The 25,750-nt window shown below is 41.7% G+C and overlaps 1 protein-coding gene and 1 non-coding gene across 2 annotated transcripts in view; both read right to left on the bottom strand.

The window, feature by feature from the left end:
• Window positions 1–6,492: 6,492 nt before the first annotated feature.
• LOC118591718 lies at window positions 6,493–6,597 on the bottom strand. The gene has a single exon (XR_004946006.1). It is a non-coding gene; the product is annotated as a U6 spliceosomal RNA (small nuclear RNA).
• A 5,938-nt stretch (window positions 6,598–12,535) lies between these two features.
• Cdca2 (cell division cycle associated 2) overlaps window positions 12,536–25,750 on the bottom strand; it is a 32,971-nt gene continuing 19,756 nt past the window's right edge. Inside the window, exons 12-14 of the mRNA XM_036200096.1 lie at window positions 25,095–25,208; window positions 16,264–16,435; window positions 12,536–13,746 (exon numbers count right to left, since the gene is read on the bottom strand). Of these exons, the coding sequence (XP_036055989.1) occupies window positions 12,581–13,746; window positions 16,264–16,435; window positions 25,095–25,208 (1,452 nt within the window). The 3' untranslated portion in view covers window positions 12,536–12,580. The remainder of the gene's footprint in view (window positions 13,747–16,263; window positions 16,436–25,094; window positions 25,209–25,750) is intronic.

The raw sequence follows: 25,750 nt of genomic DNA on the forward strand, positions 1-25,750 counted from the left end.
TGCCGCCTGCCAAGCACTAAAATAGGGGCTTCACGTGCATTATCACATCATTTAACCTCACACAATCAGAGAGAAATCCCACGCCTGTGCTAAGTGAGGAACGCTGTAGAAATACTGCAGTGGGGGAGCCTATGTATCCAGTGCACCACGACTGTCCCAAGGGGTCGACACCTATAGGTTTGGCACTCTGGGGACAGGAGTCACTGACACAGCTCCTAGCACAAAGCCATCCATCCATTCAGTGCCCCCTTCAAACATACCCAGCAGTAAACTGGTTACTGGGCAGGTTTCTCCTGTCAGTCAAACACTGAACAGCAGATATAAACTCTCAGAGATCACCCATACGTAGCACAGAGAGGGAACCAGTGCTGTCCAATCAAGAGGATTGGTTGCATTGGGCCCTTAGAAGCTGTGCAACCTAGACCAGTCCACTAGCCATCTGTTCATCCTTCCGTGAGGCAATGGGAAAAGAGTACCCTGCTCTTTTCTCACCTCAGCCATTCCAACAATATACAATTGCTGGGTTGTTTCCAGTCTTCCAAATGACAAGAACAAAAGACTACATCCTAAAACTTGATTAACTGGCATTCTCCTGTGGTGCACCTGAGCACGTGGCATCCATTTCTTTGTGGAGGAGTGTGGTGTATGTGTTCCCCTGGAGGCTAAAAGTCAGCATTAGGTGCCCCTATCGATCTCTACCTTGTTTTATTTTTAGATAGAATCTCTTACTGAACCTGGAGCTCACCAATTTAGCTAGATTGGCTGGCAAAGGGGATTGGGACAGGATATGTACCAATACCCATTTATCTGGTCTAAACTCAGGATCTCATGCTCTGTACCAGGCACTTTTCCTTACCAACTGGGCCATCTCTCCAGCCCCCTAAAGCAAGTTTTTAAAAATATGGATCCTTACATGCTCTTTCAAGAAGTTGTCAGAGAAAGGAGGGTGGCTTTCCCCCAAAATTGGGAGGCTAATTGTTTTGAGAAGTCTCTTTCTCCCTCAGAACTTCCTGGTAGCATCCTAGGACGCAGAACAAGGAGCTGGAGACACCCTTTTGCGTTAATGTGCCTCTCAACTCCAGGCAGACATGCCAACTCAAATCTTGTTGCACTCACTGCTTGGCAATTATTACTCAGCAAACATTTCTCTTGGCGCTTGCTGTCCTAAGCCCTCAGGACAGAACCATGCCAGTGCCAGCTACACCTGGACCTCCCAACAGAAACAGCAACAGTCGCCCATAGCTCACAGATCTCTTCCTGGACTTGGGGATCCCGCCCGGTAGGATGCAGGGGTAACTCCTCAGCTTAATTACTCTGAGGACAGGAAGGACCCCTGACGGCAACTCTGTTCTTCTGCCAGTCTCTGGCAAGCACCTCCTAGCTCCTCCATCCTTGGCTAACACTCATACCTGACTCTGACCACCAAACTGCAGCTGGACACACTTAGGATAGCAAAGAGATTCAGGTACTATGATTTCCATAGCTGGGCAAGAATAAAAAGGGTAAGAGTTCTTAATAGATGGAATAAAAGAAACAGCACAATGGTACATTCCTAGATCTCAGCACTCTGGAGGCTGAAGACAGATTATGAGTTCAAGGCCAGCCTAGGCTACATAGTAAGACCTTCTTTCAAAAGGAGGAGAAGGAGCAGGTCATAAAAGTCCAGCCAAAGCTAGTACGCAATACTAGAATCCACATACAACTTCCCTGCAATTTGATGAAGAAACCTTTAAGCTAGCAGCAGCTGCTCAGTGGTTGGCAGCATGGACTAGCCAACTGCCTTGGGAACTGGGATACAGACAAGACAATCCTCACTCCCATTTCAGTGGAGCAGAAGCAGATCAGGCCTGAGGAGTCCACGAGATGCAAGCTCTTCACTGGATGGATGGTCGTGCTGACACCAGCCAGTCAGGCACAACACAAAATCCCCATCTTCCTGTATCCTTTCTGTCTCCCACCATCCTCACACCTTAACCTCCCCCTTTTGCATCAAAGAAAAACAGGCAGGTGGGCTTCTAAGCCGGCCCTGTTATAGATGAACCCTGTGCTCTTCGACAGGTCCCATGGCCTCTACAAGTCTCAGTTGCCTGACCTGTAACATGGGTACAACAGTGCCATCACATACAATGAAGGCACACAGGGAAGCACCTGGTACAGCGACAGACTGTAGACAAACAACAGCAGAACACTCTTCTGGTAACCCTCTATCCAAAGGACCTGGACACCAGTAATATGGTGGTGGCTGACAAAAATCAAGATGTGCATCTGAATTGCTTTTATTTTTATATACTACTTTGCAGTGCTAGGGTTCAAACCCAGGACCTCATGGATGCTGGGAAAGCTGCATCCCCAGCAGCAACCAGGAAGTATCACTAACATTCTCATGTTGCTGATGAGGTCACTGAGACTCACAAACTTGTGACAGTTGTTTTAAGGACTTTACTCTTTTGAAATCATTTTTATTTTGAAATGATTATGCATCCATGGGAAGCTGTCAAAAAATAATAGGAGTCCCCCCTCCACGGATCTTCACCCATCTCAGAAGGGGAGCTGGACCCTCTAGGCTGAGTCAGAGACAAACTGGAGACTGGAGGGATTGTATCGGGATAAAGGGATATGGAGCATCGTCTTGGGGAGACTGTGCTAATCTGACTGGAGATTTATGAGACAGACAATTGAGATTTGCTGACATGCTCGGGAAAGCAACATCCCACTCAGTCTTCACCAGCCCTTCCAAGAGTGCTGGCCAAGTCCTTTACAACCCAACCATCTGTTAACTGGGTCTGGACACTGGTGAGCGTCCAGTCGCCAGCTGGGTACTTGGTGAGGAAAGGCTTTCTGGAATTACAGCCTCTTGGGTTCCTCAGCCTGTCCATGTACTCTTCATTCCAAGCCACCATCTTTGTGGCCAAGTCTTCCTGTCCCTTCTCCTACTCCAACTTGGGAACCTGGAAGAGAAAACAGCCTCCTCCCGCATTTGTCACTGCACGATTTACAAGATGGGAGTCATTTCATCAACAATTAACATCCGTCTCTGAGATCTAGTTCCCGAGAACGAGGAAACAATCCTCTTCTCAATCAAGGAGATGGCTTAGAAGACACTAGCCACAAAGGCCACGGCACTTGATCCTTTCAGACACCCGAGTGTTCTTTCTTTTCTATTGGGGAATGATATTCCAGGGCTCCTCACCACGAAGAAAATTAAATATACCAGGCACCTCCCCCCGACCTTGGCTATCCCCTTTGTTCCTTCTTCAGTGCTCACTGGAAGACCAAATTTGTACATAGGAAGGACATCCCTGAGTAGCTCTTGCAGGCTAACCCTGTTCTAGGGTCTGGTGACATGCTGGAGCAAGAGTAATAGCAAATTAAAAAACAAACAAACAAACTTGTACTCTTTACAAAAGAAATGCTCCCCACTAAAACAAAAACTGGAAGGGAAAAAATAAAAAGCGCCCTGCTCTGCATGCAGGGGAAAGGCTAGATGGACAGCATAGTAATACACAAGCAGTTTCTTAGTTCTCTCGTGGGAATACTTAACCACCTCAGAATGTTTCCCCAAGAGGTAATCTATTATATTTTGTTCAACTTCTTCCTCCAAGAACTGAATCAATTCATGATGTAATGCCTAGGGGAGAATAATCTTTTGGAAACAGAGTATCTTTCTGAGGACAAGGTTGAAGAAAAACATCTTAACATTGTTACAGCTTTTGGCCCCCTCGTGGCCCCCTGCTCTTTACTGGTGGCTTCCGGAGTAGGAAAGGGACAGGCAGGGGCATATGACAGGGACACCACCAAGTCCAAGTGCCTAGGATAGTTTCCACCTCTGGGAAGAATACATTAACTTGGGCATTTTCAGCAGGGTTGTGGCACTGGGTCTACTGAGTGGCAAGCTGAGGATGCTACTTACTCCAACTTAGCTCTGATGTAAGTGGGGTTCCTTCTGGAGCCTGAGCTCCCAGCCCCCAAAACATTCTATTACAGAATGGCAAATCTGTAGTTGGAGATCTCTCCAGGTGCCACCAAGCCCTAGCGGTCCCACAACCCACATATAAAATAATCACTCCAATGCTTATATTACTTATAAACTGTATGGCTATGACAAGCTTCTTGTTATCTAGTTCTTCTATCATAAATTAACCCATTTCTATTAATCTATAAGTTGCCACGTGGCTAGTGGCTTACCTGTACCTTACATCTGGCTTGTCATGGTGGCGGAGGCAGGCAGCTCTCTGCCTCCACCTTCCTGTTCCCAGAATTCTCTTCTCTGCTTCTCCTGCCTATATTTCCTTCTGGCTACTGGCCAATCAGCACTTTATTTACACAGAGTGATATCCACAGCACAAATCATTCACCATCCCGTTGACAGCAATAGATAGGATTTTGGATAGGTGTTTTGTTTTAAGCTAAACTTGCACAGAACAGCATGCAAGGGTCCCAACCATCTGACTTCCTTAAGCTCCACATGCTAGGTGTAGGCAGTAGCTGAAGAAAGCGAACTCGGAAGGCTCCAGTGGTTCCCAAGCCTTCTGGCCTGTTACTACCTCAACTGTCCCATCTCTTTGTGTACTTCAGATAACACAGTAGTTTCTCAGAGGATGTCCTGTATGTTTTCCTATAGCATGGGCTGCAATACAACAAAAAAGATTTGAAAGGGCAGGACAAAGCCCCATTTAAGATCACAAAGTTGTTTGTTAAAGAGAAGAAGAGTATTTCTGCAGGGAAGGCAACAGTGGGTTTGTTTAAATGGCTCTAATTTGACGAGGTCAATTGTTTTAAAATCCCCAAATAAAGTTTACTGAGATTCAAAAGGGACCCTCCAGTGCTCAGAGGGTTAAAAAACAAGCAAGAGTTTGGGTAAAAAAACCAATTAGCCCCAATGTCACTCAAGGATACCAAGAACTTAAGGGGACATTTTAAAGTTGAAATATGCTTATCATTCCAGGCTCTTTTTATTTATTATCTGTACCTTCACCTCCTTTCGAATCTCACAATCAAATTTGTTTGGCAGCTAAAGCACAGAAAACCTAAACCCCAAAGTTACAGGATTTGTCTGTCTGGAAGACACAAGTTGGGGTGGTCTGCAGGAATGTAACTCAACTAGAAGGTATTCAGGAAGTGGCAACTTTGCATGGATATGCACTGTTAAAATGCAAGATTGCAAGATGCAAGTAGACAAGTCATCCGTAGTTAGCAGTTGATGAGTGATGATTGACTTATTTCCCACTCACATAAATGTTTGCATAAAAGCATTATGTAAAATAGTTGGTGAAAGATTTTTCAATTCCAAGGGAGCATCTGAAAGGTAGGTTGGAGTCTTTCTTGCCAGGCAGGCTTACAAATTTGTTTCCACTATGTCTTGGTTAAGACACAAACTAAGAACCTGTGGATGCTAAGTAGCCATAAATCGCAAGTTATTACTGTGATTAATAATAAACGTATTTTGTCAGGGTCATGAGGTGCAATGGCATATTACAAAATGAATTATCGACTGTGCACAATACCTTTTCCCAGTGGAGGCAAAGGGGTACTTAGAAGGCAAGTGGGGGTGACTGGAGTCAGTACACAGTATTGGAGGTTGCCTCATAAAGGAACCATTGATGCTTCTTAGAGGGGATTCTTTGGGGGGCACAGAAGGCTGCTATCAAGGGGCCTCTAGCGCATATTTGCTGGGTTTGATGGCCTTAGAATTCTCAGATTCTTAGTGGTCTCTAAATGTTTAAATACTTAAATTCAAGCATTTATCACTCTTTAGGGACCTCTGTGGAATTATTTACATTGGGAGTTAGCATTATCAGACAGTTCATTCTTAAAATATTAGCAAAAGTTGTCTAGTTAAAAGTATTACCACAAATGCAATTCTTAAGACAAACCTCTAACTTTTTAAGAAAAAAAAAGTCACCTGCAAGCTGTAAATACGTGCATTAAGTTTCTCCCATGGTATTTGCTTTGGCTGTGGCCTCTGCTAATATTTAGTTGAACAAGGGCTAAAAATTGTCAAACCAAATTCTTGTCGTGAGAGTTGAACTCTGCTGCCAGTTTGAGAGAAACACACATCCAGGTTTAGGGAATCTGTCGTGTTTGTTTTGGCTATGACATAGGGCAGAACGGTTTCCATCCCATTCGAATGCATTCAAGAGAGTTTGAAATATTGCACAATAGAAGCCATTCATTATATCTGTCTCCTTTCCCTTCCAAAAACAAAAATGGCTGCCCAGTTCCAAATCGACACAGGGGGCAGGAAGAAGGAGGCAGAGGGTCACTGGAAACCACCCAAGACTAACACCAGGTTTTTCAGGTTTGAGTTGAGGAATATTCTTAAAATCTTCATTCTCAAATTTTAACTTTCAAACAAGAAAAGACAGTACTGGCATGAACATGGGAAAATGGACATGTCAGGTAGAAAAATCATACAATCTTACTTTCTGAAAAATCATTTGCTCAGTTTCTGCTAGGAAATTTCAACTGCCTGATGTCAATTTTTATTAAAAAAAAAATATGGAACGCTTCACGAATTTGTGTCATCCTTGCACAAGGGCCATGCTAATGATCTCTGTATCATTCCAGTTTTAGTGTATGTGCTGCTGAAGCGAACACTGATGTCAATTTTATACTGAAAAATTATTCTACTATTTGGAAGGGCAGGTTTGCAAAGGCAGAGGCATCTTCAGAAGGAAATGATAACAGATTTTTCCACCAAACCCCCAGGATACCCGACACTGGAGGTGAAGTGTGGTCTCTATCAAACCACTGTTAAGATCACGAAATATCACAAAGCAGTAGAAATTTCTAAAGTAAATTTAAGTAGGGTGACTAAGGCCACAAAAATCAACTACTAGGCTTAATAATCAAGTCTAACAGCTCCTTGAAACACCAGAGATCAAAACCTTAGGTTTACATGTAAGGTTTTGGAAATCTCACTTTTCCTTTATCTAAACCTAAAACACCAGCTGTTTTTTTTTTTTGGGGGGGGGGTGTCTGCAGACCACTTTTACCTCACAATGAAAACTACTTAGACAACTTAAACATCTGGACAGATGAGAAGAAAGACTTAAAGGAAGGCACTGGACACTGGGAATCCTTATGACGACTTCCCAGCCAGCCCATACAGAACACAAATGTATTTTTCTTTTGTATTCATGTCCATTTATTTTCTTTTCATATATAGCACAATGCTTAACACACCAAAACATAAACTTCCAGAAAACACCTAAATCCCAATCTCTTACTTTTCTAATAAACCTTGGTTGAAGATGTAGGAAAAAAGTATCCATTCATAACAGTAATTGCTCATCTCCTCACTTCAGCAACTAGGTTATTGCTGGGACTAAAGAATGTCCAAAAGTGACACAGCTGCACACTGACACACTTAACATTGTTAGGTCACAGCATGCTATGACCAGCCTATGTACAGCCAAATCAAGGCCATGCAATTTTCCAGTGAACTTAGGATAAAATTCTGCTATGTGCACACACAATTATTTGAATTTAATACCAACTTCACTTGATCTAAATTTTCAAACCCAGAGTAAGATTGGCTGGGGCAGAGTCGTGGGAGCAGGAGGTTTTAAAAGATCTAAGAAGTTGAGATGTCTCTTCAGATTTTTGTCATGTTCAACTCACCACTTGTCTTTTAAACTTACGCTTCACCAAGATGTACTCACTGGTTAAAACATACAGGAAGAAAACTATGTAATAGAAGTCTACCAAAGATGAAGCCAGATTGCACTCAGTCTGCACCTGTAATAAGGGAAAGGTATTTGTAAAGAATGGGCCTTTCGAAGACCTCCTCCAGAACCTTGCCCTACCCAAGCTGGTCCCACCGGGAGGGCTGACAGAGCTGGGCATGCCCTTATCGGTCTGCCCTACACCGTTATTCTGCTTCTTGGAGAAAACAGAACATCCAGACTTAGAAACAAATGTCTGCATACAGTAGTTGCTGAATAAATGATGGTGAATGCTTAATAGTCTTCCTATCTAGGATGACTCGATTGGGAAATTTACTTATGATAAGAAACAATTCTCAAATCTTTCCTTCTTTTTTTGGCAGCGGGGGAGAGGGGTGTTTGAGACAGGGTTTCTCTGTGTAGCTCTAGCTGTCTTGGATCTCACTCTACAGACCAGGCTGGCCTAGAACTCAGATATCTGCCTGCCTCTGCCTCCCAGAGTGCTGGGACTAAAGGCGTGCACCACCACTGCCAGGCAATTCTCAAATCTTAATGATGTTATGACAGCTTTTATACTAAACCAAACTATCATATTTTATGAAAATAAATGAACTAAATTTACCTTTTGTTAAAAAAAAAAAAAGGTAAACCTAAGTTTGAACTTTAGAAGACAATGTTGAAATAAAGCGAATTACTTCCAAACAACAGCAGGACTCAAGGTCATGATGCAAATGAAGTAAATCTTTACTGGGCTCAAGAACAGGCTTCCAGTGAAGCTGGCCTCCCACCTTTTCTCTGGATGCTTTTGTTGCTGACTCATGGTCTCCAAAAGGGAGTGTGCTCTGGGCAGGATGAAGGCCCCCAGAGAGTTGGTTAACCCTTTGCTTCTGCTGGCCTCTAGTCCATCCCAGATCCCATAAGTAAACTCTGGTCAAATTCACAGCAAAAAGGGAAGAGGCTTCAAGATGTTGTGTCGATGGGACAGTAAACATGCAGACCAACAGAATAAGGTCCAAGCAGACTCATGATTTCAAGAAAGATATCAACACAATTCAACAATGAGCTTTTCAACAAATGATGCTGGCTGATTTCCACTCAAAACAAACAAAAACCACTTGCACCTCCGGCAGCACACAGAAATTAACTGCAAATACATGGAAAACTCAGTGGAGAAATAGCGTCATGAAACTTCTTGAAAATCTTTGTGCTCCTGCGCTTAGGAAATGTATTTTTTCTTTTGGCTTGAGACAGCTCTGAAAAGCTTGGAACTCACTAAATGTTATAGGCTGCTTTTGAATTCACAATAATCCTCCTGCCTCAGACTTCCAAGGGCTGAGATTATAGACATGAAACACTATGCCTGGTTATTCTTAGGATGCAAAAGACATAAACTATTAAAGAAAAGAAATTCCAGCACTCAGGAGGCAGAGGCAGGTGGATCTCTGTGAGTTCAAGGCCAGCCTGGACTACCAAGTGAGTTCCAGGAAAGGTGTAAAGCTGCACAGAGAAACCCTGTCTCGAAAAATAAAAAAATAAAAAATAAAAATAAATAAAAAGAAAAGAAAAACAATAAACTCAACTTCAACAAAATGAAAACCAGTTCTTCAAATAATACCAAGAGAACAAACAAAAAAATAAGCCATGGGCTGGGGAAAATATTTCTAAAAGTACCCAGTAAAGGACTTGTATCAAATAAACAAACCTGGGAAAGACATGACAATGGATAAGGATACAAGAAGGGCAAATAAACAGAGCACATGCTCATTGCCACCAGCCCGGCAAACAGAAATCCCCGAGATCCTACCTCAAAGAACCATGTATGAACAGGATGCAACTTTACGTACAACAAAACCCCAAATCTTATAACCCAAATATCCAGAGTGAAATTAATAACCAGCGAAAAACAGCAACAATCATTTACAACATGCAGCATGGGTGACTCTTGAAAGCATTGTGCTATTAAAACAAAACCCGTGCTATTAAAAAACAGGCACAAAGGATCTATCTGTCTACCTACCTACCTACCTGAGATTGCATGACATTTTAGAAAAGGTGAGAAATACAACAATTACAATCAGCTGGGAAGGGTGTTGGATTGGTGGGCTTACTATTACTCTGCTGTCAAAACGGCACATGACCATACACATTTTCCAAAATTCAAACAGTATGTTCTTTTTAAAGTCAACTCTTCCAAGTTGTTTTACCTAAAAACAAAAACAAAAAACCCAACAAAACAAAACTGGACGTTTGAAATAGTGTTTTCAATTTCGAGTGTGAGTCAGGCATTATCAACCATCCTCTGCTTGCTTTGCCAGGACAGGGCTGCACCCTCATCCCGAAGCTCTAGTCAGAGATTAGTTAAGAAAGAATATCACTGTGGGAAGGGAGAAAATAAAAAAAGGCCAAGATGCTAGCTGTATGTCAGAAGAACTTTCCAGAATCTACAGGAGAGAAGCCAGCCACTTCAGCACTGGCATCATCTCACAAAACCCATGACACAATTTCCAGTCACAAAAGCAGGAGACAATGAATACCTACAACTGAAGAGATGACTACCCACACTACAGATACCCAGATATGAAATTCCACACGGGGCTGAAAGACTAAAGGACACTAAGGCTGTCTGAAGTAAGACATGGTACTCTGTGAAACAGAGCTGGCAGAATGTCACACACACACACACACACACACACACACACGCACGCACACACGCACACACGCACACACACACACACACACACACACACCCATCACATTGGCAAACTACACTTGCATGGGCATAGAGGTCTGGAAGATGTATGCCAGTTGAGTTTCTAGATACAGAAAGCTGTTTACACTTCTTTTAAATTATGTGTTCTCTGCTCTCTTCACAAGCACTCTCCATTTCCTGGTAAAAAAAAGAACAAAAATATCAGGAAGTTGAAGCAACAGCAGTTACAAGCCCTGGCCCTCTTTGCTCATGGAAGGAAAACTGCAGGAACCACAGTGCCACCTTGTGGAAGAAATGAGAATCTGCAAGGAGAGACTCAATGAATACGGGAAACATTCTAAGGAAGGCATCCAGGTTTAGATACTTCTAGGAAAAAGATTAAGGCAGGGAAAATTAAATTTCAGCTTACCATTAATGAAAAGAAACTGGGGAGAGGGTGGAGGCAGAAAGCATGATCAAATACAGAAATTAACTTTCACTAAGCATCTGATGCAGGTAGACATGGTAGATAAACTAGGCCCCTAAATGGTCTAAGAAACTAAGGCAGTGTTTCTCTACCTGTGGGTCACGACTCCAGATATTTACAATACACAGTAGCGAAAATACAGTTATGAAGTAGCAACAAAAAATGATTTTGCGGTTGGGAGTCAGTACAACACGAGAAACTGAATTAAAGGGTCACAACATTACGAAGGTTGAGAACCACTGCTCTAAGGGATGTCTATAAACATCAACCAAGCATTTATAATGAAACATTTCAGAATGAACACAGCGGATTACAGATTTAATTTCAGTGCTGGAAAATGAGAACACATTTACATTAGACAAACCGAGTCACAATCAGCTGGCACTTTCTGATAGCTCAGTGTGGAAATGATGGCCAGTGAGATAGAGCTGAGATGCCACCACCATAAAATAGGAAGGCAAGAACAGTCAACAGCTTTTGAACGGCATCCCAAACAAGGGCAAAATGCTAACTCTTTTTAAAACCCAAGTTTTAAAACTCATGTTTCCAAATGAGTTAATTCTTTATCATTTTGGTATGTGTGTATGTTTAGCGGTACTGACTTGGTGGTCACATACATGGGAGAGCAGAGTCCATAAATGATTTACATGTAGAGATAAAAGAAAGTTTTGAGCAGAAGAAATTGGGGATCACTTTGCCTGTTAATGTAAAAGCCATCAGTCCTTCTCAGCAGGGGTTCCAGACCTGGCGGTGCCAAGGCTGTAACAAATAGCCCCGCCTCCAAGGGGGAAATGGGCCGCCCAGCAGGAGCTTTCTTCCCTGTGTGTTATTTATAGGGAGCGCTATTTGTTAACATGTTTCTGCTATCAGGCTGAAGGAGAGCTAGTGATTTAAAGGATTTCTGGGACCATTGTTCAATGATAAGATGATTTATGTATATTCACAGATTCCAGATTCACAGCAGTTTAGATTTTTAAACTTTTGTCGCCAAGACTAGGGAGCTGCAAAAGCTAAGCTCAGAGGGAACAGACAAGGACAGTGTAGATATCAGGAAACAGTTTCAACTGCTGGAAAATGCTGTTAAAAGAAATCAGATACCTAGACCATGCTTCACTGTTGGTAAACAAAGTTTCTAGAACACATTTAAGTTTTGACTTTTCAAAAATAAATTTAATAGGAAACAATTAAGTTCTGAATTACCTGTGACTAATTTGAACAATCTGGAAGAATGGTTGCATAGTTATTTCTAATTACATATTCATTTTTAACAATGGATCGATAGAGTTCTGGTCACTGAAGAAAATTTTCAATGTAGGACCTCACTTTGAGACAGACAACCAAGACTTCAAAGGCTGGTTTTCAATTTAACCCAAAATAAAAAATGTCATTCTAAAGGATGTTTTCCAGATCAGTCTAAGCCTTCAGTGGTAAGTGTGTAATATTTAGAAGGAATGAAAACATAGAAATACATTGGTAGGTCTAAAAATGAACATTTAGCAAAAGACTAATAAACCCACTTAGCATTTGGAGGGAGAAGATACATAATCACGTTTTTCTTTTGGATGATGAAGAAATTCGGTCATTTCTACTTAAAGTCGTCACAACTCAAATGTTTTTATTAGAAACGTGCAATGCACTGGCCTTGACTAGGGATGAGAGAGAGCTGGGATCCCTCCTCCTAAGAGCCAATCCCAGCTGGAGCTGTCAATCACTGCCTCGGCTCCTGCACCCAGCCCCTCACAGCGGTAGAGGGCTTTCTCCCTTGTTGAAAGAGGCTCTTCTCTTGAAGCATGGTGGCTCAGTGGTACTCTCAGCATTTCTGAGTGTAGACGTGCAGAAGCTCTTCCTCCTTTTCCCAGGTAGCTTGGAAGAACCAACACCCTGGCTCTCGCTGCCTGGCATGGATGGTGGGGCACCTGGGTTTTGTCCTGAGGATATAGTCTCTTCTCTGGGAGACATACTTTCAAATTTTCTGCTGTCAAAGGCACAAATTGTAGTTCTCCTTTTGGTTTTCTGGGACTTGGGAGGAGTGGGAGGCAACATCCATACAAGTCCTGTATTTTCCACATCTCCCTGGAGCCTTGTGCTGCGTCTCACTCTGGGTTTATCACTTGGTCTCTGAAAGCTTTGCTCTAAGGCGGCAGATAAATCTTCATACAGCTGGGGATTCCCTAAAGTAATTTCTGCAGGGCTTCCCCCACTGCAGGAAGATGCAGGGTTCCTGTTCTGTTTCAGGTATGAGCTCTGACCCTCCCAACAATGCACAGAGTGTCTTTTCTGTTTCCTTTCTCTGTCACTTGTGAGGTTGCTGTTTCCTGCACGATTTCTTCCTGCATTCCCACTGTGGCTTGTGGATTCTTTTAGATGATCTACCAGGACACCTACTGAATAGTCACGCTCCCTTTCTGAGCAGTCAGATGGCAAAGGGTCACACTGCAGACTCCCCTTTGGAGCTAGGCATTTGCTGTCTTCCTCACACTTTACATTCCTAGTCTCTGAAACCGTAAGGATATCACAAGGATTGTCTGCGTTTTGATCAGCCTTGGAGAATTCCTGGCACCAATGGCTACACAGAGCCTTTGGATGATCTGACACACCATGCCCGTGGGTCACAGCACAAGGCACAGGACTGCTTTCAGTTTTGGTCTTGGTTTTTGGCCCCTTTGCATTTGGACGCTTCCTGTCTGCTCTGGAGTTAGCGTGTCTGCCTGTGGCCCTGGCGTTGGCATTTGGCGCCCCCTCAGAAGCAGCAGTGACAGGCAACAAGCAGCAGCACAATTCAGACTGCTCACAGGCTGGCTCTGGCTCAGGCAAGTCTCCCTCCTGAGGCAAGGGTCTCCTTCTTTTCCCAGGAAGTTCACGAGAGATCACGTCTTGCAGTTCTTCACTTATGCTGGAATCATCTACGGCATATAAACACACTTAATTCAATTACAAAGGAACAGTGCGATGCCTATTAAATAAGCAGCCTGACTCACACCAATGTGCTTTACGGAGTACTGTCTTTCAATCTTTCAGAACTTCTCCAGCCTACAATCATGACACTGTTCTGGTTCCCATCAGTCATTCTCCGTCCCTCTTACTGCCCTAGTCCACAGGTTAAGAAAACAAGTGTGCAACACATGAATTAATAAAAAAGCACACAACTTCAGACTATGAACCTGAAACTGCTGTCTTAGTTTCCTTTTCTGTAATGCACTTCCCATACTACAATGTCCATTTGTATGTGAAACAGTTCCTATTTACCCAAAAAAATCAGACACCATCATACTTCAAATTATTCTATCAATCTTCTTGAAACAAGGCGATACATGAAGACACAGCCGCTGAAGTGTACAGTTGGCATAGCTTCTAAGAATTCCCATTGAATATATTAAAAATATATGTAAATAGACATAAAATAAAAAAAATATAAAAAGAAGACAGAGCCAATGGCCCCAGTCTCAAAGTCCAGCCCAGTCCCCTCCTTTCTGACTAAGCTGTCCTCCTGGGAAGAACATCACATGCAGCTTTGTATATGTTCGTAGTACCTTATAGGTGAGAAGTCATTAATAAGGTTTGAGATTGAGACGAGACCTAGAACAGTGGTTCTCAACCTTCCTAATACTGTGACTCTTTAATATAGTTCTGCATGCTGTGCTGACCCCAACCATGAAATTATTTTCGCTGCTACTTTATAACTGTAATTTTGTTACTGTTATGAACTGTGATATAAATATCTGTGCTCCCCGATGATCTTAGGGGTCAGTAACCCTGGTGAAAGGTTTGTTTGGTCCCCAAGGAGGTTGCAGCCCACAGGTTGAGAACAACTCTCCCACAGGAATTCAGTTCTTATGATTCTAAATCAATGTACTTATTAGATTCTATCTCTACTATTATCTAAGATAATGTTTTTAGTTGGTCATTCAAGTGAATATAAAACATGTTTAAATAAAAGCTGGAAGATATAGCTGAACCTAAAGTTAAAATAAAAATCTGAATGTTTCAATCTGAAAAAAATACATTCCTGATTAGAGTAGGTAAAACAGTATGTAAAGTTAGAGATTCATATAAGTTATTCATACAATGACTGTATTAGCTAGGCTCTTTTATAACTTTAAAATTAGGATTGATACATTTTTATAGCATACTAGAAAAAAAAGAGGTGCTGAACTTTCTCTAGTTATAGAGAGATGGAAAGAAACTAAGTTGTCTTAAACCCTCTTTTCAGGGGACAACAGCAACTATAGAAACAGTTAGGATCATAAGGTATTTCCTGCAATGAAGGTAGGACCATTTTAGTAGACAAGCAGAATCAAGGGCAGGCTAAAAGAAGGTAGAAACGGCAGACCGCCCACTCCACTGCACTCCTCATGACAGGGCAGGAGCAAAAAAAGCTAGGAGTACTTGTTCAACTCCTGCTTTGTCCTCAAGTTGAGATGCCTGCAGAAGCCAGAGTCTACAGTCACACATGTATCATTCATTTTGAATTCTTGAAGAATGCAGGCTAAGATTATGACATTGGACAAAGGTAGCTACTTTAAAATGGCTACATACAGAATCAACATGCTAAATGGAGGCACTTTTTATGTTAACAGTTTAAACATGAAAACTTAGTTTAAACTTAAGACATTATAGGGGCTGGAAAGATGGTCCAGTGGTTAAGAACATTGGCTACTCTTGCAAAGGATGTGGGTTTGGTTTCCAACACCCCATGGTAACTCACAACCATCTGTAACTCCAATTCTGGGGATCTGATACCTACTTCTGGCCACCAGGAATGCATATGGTGCTCATATGTACATGCTGGCAAAACACTTCTACACATAAAATCAATAAATCTTAGGATATAAATCAACTTGGTCTTTGCTTGTAAAGGTAACTTTCAAGGTAATCAAGCTCAATTTATAAACATTTTCCAGATTATAATTGTAAGAAAATGCAAGTTTTTCTAATTTCCTATTTTTGCTATTAATTCTTTTTTGTTTCTTCAGTTTTTTTTTTTGAGACAGGGTTTCTCTGTGTAGCCCTGGCTGTCCTGGAACTCTCTGCAAACCAGGGTAGCCTCAAACTCACATAGATCTACCTGCCTCTGTTTCCCAAGTGCTGGGATTAAAGGCGTGTGCCACTATCGTCTGGCATTACTATTCCATCCAACATTGTTATTAACTCTTAAGATGTACATACATATTAATAAGAGACCATCTTACCCATTTTCTGTGATGAGCCACATAACCAAACATAATTCATCATAACAAAATTCATCAAAAAGTAGATGAACAGAAGTAATCTCCCCCAAAATTACATGCAAATTTTATGTTTGAATTTTTCTGATAAAAATGATTACAACTTCCTTTACTGATAACAGATTCAGTCTTATAAAAGTGAACGGGGAAAGGGAAGAGAAAGAGCACAGTAGTAATGTGCCCAGAGATAAGCACCTGAACATGTCCTCTGCATGCACAGAGTCAAAGGCGTCATTTCAGAGACCTCAGGCAGCTCAGGAATAGGGCTCAGGAGTGGCTTCTTGGATGCGATGTCTCTTTCCCCATACAAGCATTTCTCAACACTCTTCTTTCCCTTTCTTTTCTTTTTTCTGTAACTTTTTAAAACCTGGAAAGATATGTATTCAGATACTGTAACTGAGAATGATGTAGGCCCATGCTCAATTCTTGCCCTTTCATATCTAAGATATTCCTAATTAGCGTTTATACAGCACATTTTTTTTTTTTAAGTTGTGGGAGTTTTTTGTTTTTACAGAAAAACTTTAAAATCAGTTCTTCTATGTAAGAAATTAAGTTCAGATGACAGCAAGAGAAAGGTAACTTACATAAAGTCAGATAAAATATGAATCCAAATTTGTAAGCAGGCAAGATAACCCAAGATTAATTAATCAAGAGCCCTGGCTGCTCTTCTGAGTCCCTGAGTTCAATTCCCAGCACCCAATAAGGTGGTTCACAACCGTCTGTAACTCCAGTCCTAGGGCACCCAATGGCACCAGGCACACACAGGCAAAACACACACACAATAAAATAAAATAAAATAAAATAAAAAGGTTAATCTAGCATGAATTATCTATCTACTGAAGTGCTATAGGAGGCTGCTTTCTGTTCATTAACCTGGTTGAAAAGAGATAATAGGTGCTTAGATAACACTGAAAGGTAACATAAATCTAGATGAACTTATGCAAACAATAAATGAATTTTTTAATTGTGATTAAAATAAAGGTCACACAGGCTGAAGCAGAGCTCAGAGGAGGAGTACTTGCCTAGCATGCAAAAGGCTCTGGGTCTGAGCTACGGTACTGTACAAGAGGAAGCCACAATAAGACAGCTGACTCATAAAAAGGTGAATATCCACAAACTTTAAAAAAATGCTTTAATAACTTAAGGAATGCAGGATTATATTTAATTCTGAGTGCCCTACCAGCACCTAGAAATAGTTTTGTTTAAAAAATGTTCCATATGGAAAAAAACTTTAAGGAAATTGTAACATTATACTGAAATACAAGAAAGACTTTTACCAACAAAAGAAATGCAAGATACTCTGACTTTCAACATAAAACATGTTTCTGACAGTACTTCCAGAGAGTGAATCCATCCAAACAGTTATGGAGGTAAAGCCAGTTAGTAACACGTGGGCTATGAGAACTAAAGCAAACAGGATGTGGTCTTTAAGGACTCCAGGTTTAAGAGCAGTCACCACACATAGACACCATGTCAGACCTGAGGCACACAGAGGAGAGGACCCTGCTGACCGGCTTTCAAGACAAAGTGCACAGAAGGCACAGTGTTCCACTCTATTCTTAGGGCAACTGTCCTGGTGGTGCAGTAAAGGGAACAGTATTTGCAGGTACTCAACACAGTCTGTAAGTCGAAGCTGGCATATGCAGCCCTGGCATCCATGCAGAAACAGCAGCTAACACAGCCCTTGTATAACACAGTGACTCCAGAAAAAGCAGTGTTTCCTGCAGGCTAAGGCAGACAAACACCTGTGAGCTTACACTCAACACACAACTTACAAGATTTAGGTCAAACTAATGGTGTAAGGAAATGGATGAGATTCAAGAACACAGAAACGGCACAGAACTGTGTGTTCCTCAAGATATCTATAGATAACTTGTAAAAACAAAACCAAACACAACATTCCATGCAAAAATAATTTTAGAATGCTAGAAGATGAATGTTCCTCTTGGCGATATGCAATATACATTTAACATATAATTTGGTGAGAAGTTCTCAGCATAATCTCTATGCACATAAGGAAAGTGTTGGGCTAAATATTTTTCCATTAAACTTTCTTTTTTTATGGAACATCTGTTGACATTTCATGGACTAGATGAGGAAATAATGGCTTGGTCAGTGGATGGAGAAGCCAAGAGAAAAGAAAGATTTTAAGGTGGGGTTCACAGATGTGCTGCTGAAGAGAAACATTTGGCCTCTGGGTTCAAATTCTATCATTTAACTGCCAAGTGATGTCAACTGAATACCCCACAGTCCTCTTGTGCAGAATGGGAGTCACAATAGGTATCTCACATAGGCTATAGTTGAGTTATCAACACAGTATGCCCCAAACCTACACAAACGCAAGCCGGCAGAAATCCCAGCATAAAGGAGGGGAAGTGGGCAAATCCCACCCCTAGCCAGGGAGCTATCTGTAAGTGACAGATGGCGAGGAAGGAAAAGTCAGCTTTCTTCAAGGACTGTTGGTATTGGGTATGTCAACCACAAGTATGCTCATGCTCAGCAGCAGATGAGCAACACAAATCAGACTTCATGCTTTTTAGTGGCTCTTTTCTTTTCTTCCTTTTTTTTTTAAGAGAGAAAAAATATGTAATTGCATGGGTAGGGAGAGAGAAGGTTCTGGAAGGAGTTGGGGGAGGGGAGAAAAGAATATGATAAAATATACTGTATGAAATTCTCTACGAATAAATAATGAAAGGAGCTCAAATGTGAATTGATTAACATAGGGTCTGACCAATACTCATTAGACTGTCCAGCAGTTAGCTATTAGGAATCTTCCAAATTCCTCCCTGTTACTTTGAAAGAGAAAAAATACCATAAGAAAACTTTAAATTGTTAAAGAAAAGTTATCTATGGTTAACAGTGTTTTGATGATGTATATGCTCTGGAATGGCTCCATCAAGGTAATTAGCATACCTATGACCCTATATACTTTAAAACGATGAATTTCAAATAAAATGAATTGTGTTGAGCTTATGTAAAATCTACTAAATGTGAATGTGCTGGATAGTTTTATACCAACTTGACACAAGCTAGACATCTGAGAGGAGGCAACCTCAGTTAAAACAATGCCTCTGTAGAGGGAAGCCTGTAGGGCATTTTCTTAATTAGTAACTGATGGGAGAAGGAAACAGGCTGAGCCACGATGAGCAAGCAAGTAAGCAGCACCTCTCTATGGCCTCTGCATCAGCACCTGCCTCCAGGTTTCTGTCCTGACTTCCTTAGCTGATGGACGGTGATACAGACGTTAAGTGAAATAAACTCCTTCCTCCCTAATCTGCTCTTTAGTCATTGTGTTTCATCGCGGGAATAGAAACCCTAAGACATGGGAATAAGGACTAATGGTCTGTTTTAAGGTTAGGGGCCAAAATACCAGCAAAATGATTAAGAGGTCTGTTGTAACAGGGCATCTAAGCACTGATCTTGGCCATGAGGAGATCTGACCAGCAAAGACTAAAAACTGGTCCAAACCTGGAAATTTACTTGAATATTAAAAAAAGTCTTCCTTATAGCACAGTGACTGAAGACATAAGGAACCCCGGGGGAGCCATCTGATCTGGAAACGGCAGGGCTGGTTCAGGGCCTAGAGTGCATGGAGACAACAGAAGGGACTTGCTCCTACTTCTGCTCACTCCCTTCCAAATCAGGTATTTGTCACACAAGGCAGAAGGCAAAGTAAACGTTTATCATTTGCCTTAGTCACATAATGAAGGCATACTACAAAAATGGTTTTAAAATTATCTGAAAATAGTCAGGGAGGGGGCTGGAGAGATGGCTCAGTCATTAAGGGCACTGGTGGTTCTGGCAGAAGATCCGGATTTGATTGCTAGCGTTCACGTGGCAGTTCACAAGCTACTGTAACTCCAGTTCAAGGTTACAGCACTCCCTCTTCTGGCCTTCAAGGGCACCAGACGCCCGGGTGCTACCCATATATACATGAACCTATACACATTTAAACAAACAAAAGGCCTGGGTATGTTGTCAGTGCTGAGGAAGGAGGACTGCTGGAGCCCAGGAGTCCAATGCCAGCCGAGGCAACATGATGAAATTTTGTCTCCAAAGAAAACTGGAGGTTAGAGACAATGCTGGCATATGTCAGCCAATAAAAGCGGACAGCAGAGACAATGATAAAGCTCGGCTCCGCTGCTGACACGGCTCTGCTGCTGCACTTTTAGTTTGGTGGTCAGCTTCCACTCAGAATACACTGCTACCCTTTGAACTTTAAATACCCCAGAATAGGGAGAATCTTCTACTGAGTCCCATGTACCTACTGAGTAACTTTAGCAATTATAATCACAGAAATTAGGTTTCATTTATAAACCTTCCCCTTAGATTTTAAAGCATATCATGAATTATATTCATTTCACTGGAGAGAATCCTGCCCTGTATTGACTGCAAATTGTTTTCTCTTTAAAATAATTATAATAAATTAATTAAATTTTTTATTTAAATTAAATTATTTAATTAAATAATAATTAAAATAAAATGAAATAAAAGGGAAGTGTTGATACATACAACCTAGAAAAACACTGAGAATTATGCCTAGTTAAAAGCCAGTTTCCAACAGCACAATGTATGTCTCATATTTATACCATCTCAAAAGATAAAATTATAGAAAGAGTGCGGTTGCCAGGGGCTACGGAAATGAGTGGATACAGCTACAAAAGGCAAGAGAGATCTGTCGATAAGGTGTGATAAGATGTCTAGTATCCCAAGTGCATTCCCATGCTAGCTGTACTCTTTTATCAGTTTGTTCAAGAGCCCTCAAGAAAAGTCCTTGGGGTCCTTCCTTATTTCTTACAATAGCATGTTTCTTAAAGCAATCTCACATTTAAATACCCACAACTCAGCAATTTTCCCTAATTATCTCCTCAATTTGAACTCTCCCAGCTGGCCAACACACATACCCTTACCCTTACAGGTGCTCAAATCAGATCCCAATCAATTCTAATACAACCTACTTCTTCTGCTTCAGTGGCCTGCCATGCTCAGGTAAAGGCCAGATGCAGTAGCATAGACCCAAGTCCTTAAGAGGCCTAAGAGCCCATAAAATCAGAAATTGTCTCTGCTGATGTCACTGGCTCTGATGGTTTCCATGAAAATGGTCCCACAGGCTCATAGAAAGTGGCACTATTTGAAAGGATTAGATCATGTGGCCATGAAGGAAGAATGTCACTGGGGGTGGGGGGTGGTTTCAAAAGCTCAAGTCAGATCCAATGTCTTGCTCTCCCTGCTGCCTGCTGATCCAGATGTAGAAGTCTCAGCTACTCTGTAGCACCATGTTTGCCTGTCTGCAGCCAAGCTCCCTGCTATCATAATGGACTAAACCTCTGAAAGTGTAAAAAGCCCCAGTCAAGTGCTTTCTTTTGTAAGACTTGCCTTGGTCATGTCTTTTCACAGCAATACAACACTAAGACACTGCTCTTCCTCTTGATCATGAGGAAACAGTATCTTTCCCTGCATTTGGGAACCTGCCTGCTGGGAGCAACCAGGTACATCAGGACCAAGACACAGCATTTCCCTGAGTTGAAATCATCCCATGTAACGCTGGAGAGGCTGTGCTAAATCTAGAGGAATGTCACCCTTGGTCAGCAGATCCACCTCTGCCCTGGTTTAGGTGACATACAGTGAGCATCATGGCCATTTCTACTTCTTACGGGTTCAAGGGCATGAACACTTGTAGGGCTGGTACCCAGCTGACAGAGCCATGAGAAGCCAGATGAAGACTCAGAAAAAAATCACCTGCAACCTCCTAGATTTCCAATTATTTTTTTCTGTTCCTCTTTTATAGAATCCCCTTCTTAATTTCTTAAATCTAACAAAATACATGTGTGTATTTCTAGTCCATAGATGACTTCCCTGAGGTCAGATTTTTGTTTTGTTTGTAACTTATTAGTATTTTAACTTGTTTCTTTAACAATATTGGTTCTACTCACTGATATGATTCTTAATTAAGAATAGAGTTTCCTGTGCACTCTAGCTCAGTCTCCCTACTCTACAGAAAATTTCCTCAGGACCGTCCTGAAGGGTCAGGTGGGGTGCGTCAGGGCAAGGCAGTGCAGCACAAGTGTTTCAGTTGTTAGGTCTGGTGTTAGGGCAAGAGTTGGCTGTTAAGACTGTGGGAATTTACAGATGCCAGAATGGGGCTTTAACCTAGATGATAACATCTGTTCTGAACATCAGGGCAGGAAAGAAGGATAGCATGCCAACTGGTGCAGACTGTTCCATATATAAGACTTCAATTAATCTTTTTTTTCAGTACTACTTCTCACGCTTCCCATCCATTGTACCTGCCAATTCTAGGCCAGAGTCTCTTGGGATTCCCACAAGCAGGCTGGTTCCCAGATCCCTCTAGTTTCTTCCCTAGCACATTCTGAACTGTAAATCTTTCCACCTCTTCTATCCGTCAACATGTTCCCATCTGCCTTGTCTTCTAGAAATTCATTGAAGGCTGTCATCTGTTGCTTAACACCCTTTCTCATTGCCATTCTACCTCTACTGCTTAAATTACATCAGTTACATTAATCCAGCAGGGTCCTGGAAGGGATTAGAGCAATCTAATCTTTAGTCTTGCTAAATGTCTGGCCACTGATTTGCTAGGAAGAAATATATATGCATTATTTGTAACTGTGTTTCTTAAAGCTACAGATTAAAATAAAAAAAAATCTATTTCTTTGCAACAAGTGGTATACATACCACTGACTGAATGTAAAACACACTCCCTCCCACCCCCTTGGTTTTTTGAGACAGGGTTTCTCTGTGTAGTTTTGGTGACTGTCCTGGATCTCGCTCTGTAGGCCTTGAACTCACAGATCCACCTGGCTCTGTCTCCTGAGTGCTGGGATTAAAGTTATGCGCCATCACCACCTGGCCCACAAACACACTTTTAAAGCAAGGTAATTTTTCAGCATTTTCCCCTAAGCCTAAAAAGGAAAACAAAGCAGGAAAACTCTGTTTCTTCTGAATTTGATGACTCAGGTTTATCTGTGCCAATAACAATAAAGAATAGTTGCTTGTTTCATGGAATAAGAGGAAGATCATGGGATATTTTGTGTGGGTTTCCTGAGAGGTGACACTAATTTTGGAAATGTTGACTTTTAAGGGCTTAGAATAGGTGGCTTTAGAAGGTGTGTCCAATAGGCAACTGGACATAGACTTACGAATTAAGAAGACGTGATTTTAAAACTTGGTCATTAATAAGCTGCTGCATATGAAGTCACCAGAAAGCAAATAATTTACTGTCCTTGTAGAAAGTAGAATTCTAGGGAATGTATATGATAATAATATGTGGAAGAAAAAAAACAAACAAACAACTTTCTTGTTTGTTTTTCTGTGAGACAGGGTTTCTCTGTGTAGCCCCGGCTGTCCTAGAACTTGCACTACAGACCAGGCTGGCCTCAAACTCAGAGATCTGCCTGCCTCTGCCTTCTGGTGCTGAGATTAAAGGTGTGTGCCACCACTGCCTGGTGAAAAATCAACTTTTAATAGGTATTGCAAGTAAGTGTTCTATTAGGTCAAATGCTGCTGAGAATGTCTATTGAGAATAACACTATACAGTTTGCACTGATCTTAGTAACTAAATGACCATATTTATTGGAAAAATGATTCAGGTAAAGTGAAATATGAGAATGGATTTCAGGTAACATCTGAAGCCATGACTCTAGATGGAACAACCGCACATCTGTGTCTCAGCAGTAATATTACATGGCAGGAGTAAGTAACCTGGAGCTGAAACTTTGGCAAGCAGACAAGGCAGATGAAAAGCACACAGAATGGATGCAACAGTTCCAGGAGTTCAGGACAAATGAGGAAACACAAAATTATGGATATCTGAAAGCGTAGGAGTAGCCAGAGGGCAGGATATCATTATTGGCAGAATGGATACATCATTAAGGGACTGAGGTCAGAGGGGGAAGCTAAGTGAGTATCTCCAGACAGGGATGGTGTGAAGTACTAACAAGCAGCAGGCAGCAGAGGGAATTACTATGGCTAGGTGGCCTCAGAGAAGGACAGTCAGGGTCAACAGAACACCAAGGGTAAAGGAACAGTGTAAAGATACTGGGTCAGCTAAGTACACAGAAAGTCAGGCACTTTCAAGTTGGCTTCCAATCTTTTCTTTAGATACAGAAGTGACTCTGGCTAGAAGTCCAAGCAGCGGTTGGCTCATTCATCTCTAGGAGATAACCAGGCATGCACAGGCAAAGTGAAGCACCCACGACTAGTTACAAGGGAGTTCAAAGGTGTAGGGGTTGAGGGAACTCTAAGTGTCAGGGCTGCTAACATCCTGCTGGCACAGTGCAGCTTCACACTCTGGAGCGGCAGAGGGTGAAGGAGGCAGGTGAACCCCATTACAGAAGATCAGCCCCACAGCCATTTATTTGTGACACTTTGTCACTCTCACAAATAACAGGCAAAGTCTGATGAGTGTGTGCTTAACAAACTGGCTCAAGAGTGGCCTGAGCCAACCCAGGAGATCTGTTAAAAGAAGTAGAGTGAAAACAAATTGTTAGCACTGACTAGTTCTCAGTTAACCAAGCCCAGAACCCAGTCCTGAAAGAGCAGACCAGAAGCTGGAGTCATCCTGTGTTCTGGACCACAGCTCTCCAAGCGACTAATCAAGAAAGTAACTAGTGAAGACACCCACGCAACTTTCTTCTAAGGATCATAAGCATTAACAAAGAAGATATGCACATCCATGAAGAATTTTAAGAGTTGGGCATGATACTTATATTCTCAGCAAGGGGAGGTTGAAGGAGGAAGATGGTGAGTCCAAGGCCAACCTGGGCTACATAGTGAAACATGGAAAAAAAAATGTAGAATACTTAAGAAGAGAAGCAATTCCATGTGTCTACTGCTTACTGGGCTGGATGCACAGACAAATGAAGCAGATATAGAGCTAGCCTCAGGTAATTAGCTAGAGCTACTTCCGTGCTTCCATTATCAGACACTGACTGTTTCTATGCTTCTGTTACCGTACAATGAAGAAATGTACCACACCATATAAATGAAATTGCTAAAAGCATCCTTACTGGTTTCTTTCCGGGAAGTGCTTTGCTTGTACATTTTCTTTCTTGAGCTTTCTTCTTGTTCATGTTCTTCTCTTTACAGGGCTCAGCTTCTGCAGCGTATGAGTTGCAGACATCCTCTTCTGCAGGACTCATCAACTGCCATGAAGGACAGCATAGTAAGGACACACAGAACATGCGCAGTCACCCTCCACTGCACGGCAGGTTTCACTCTAGCTTTTCTTCCATCCTGCTGCTCCCCACCTTCAGTGCTCCCCGCCTTCAGTGCTCACATCTACCACTGAGCCACACCTCCTATCTACTTTTACCATCTTACACCCCATTGCTTCTTAATGTACAAGTTCCATTAGAAGTACATTAACCAAATTAAAAGAGGGAATTACTAACTACCATTCTCTAACTTATCAAGCATGGATTCAGAAGGATTATTATATTAGGAAGAAAAAAATGACTTAAGAACTAGTGGCTTATTCTTCAAATACAAAGAAATATCAATTAGTATTTAACTGTTATTAGCTTATAACAAGTCACGAACTGTAAATTAGGCTACAATATAGGATTTTCATCCAATCAGACAAGTGAACGTCCAATAATAGTATAGGTATGCTTATATTTATAAGGCTATAGAGAAAATCCAATTACATGTAACTTATGACCAA

This window comes from Onychomys torridus, chromosome 9 (assembly GCF_903995425.1).
Source record: "Onychomys torridus chromosome 9, mOncTor1.1, whole genome shotgun sequence".
Taxonomy (NCBI): Eukaryota; Metazoa; Chordata; class Mammalia; order Rodentia; family Cricetidae; genus Onychomys; species Onychomys torridus.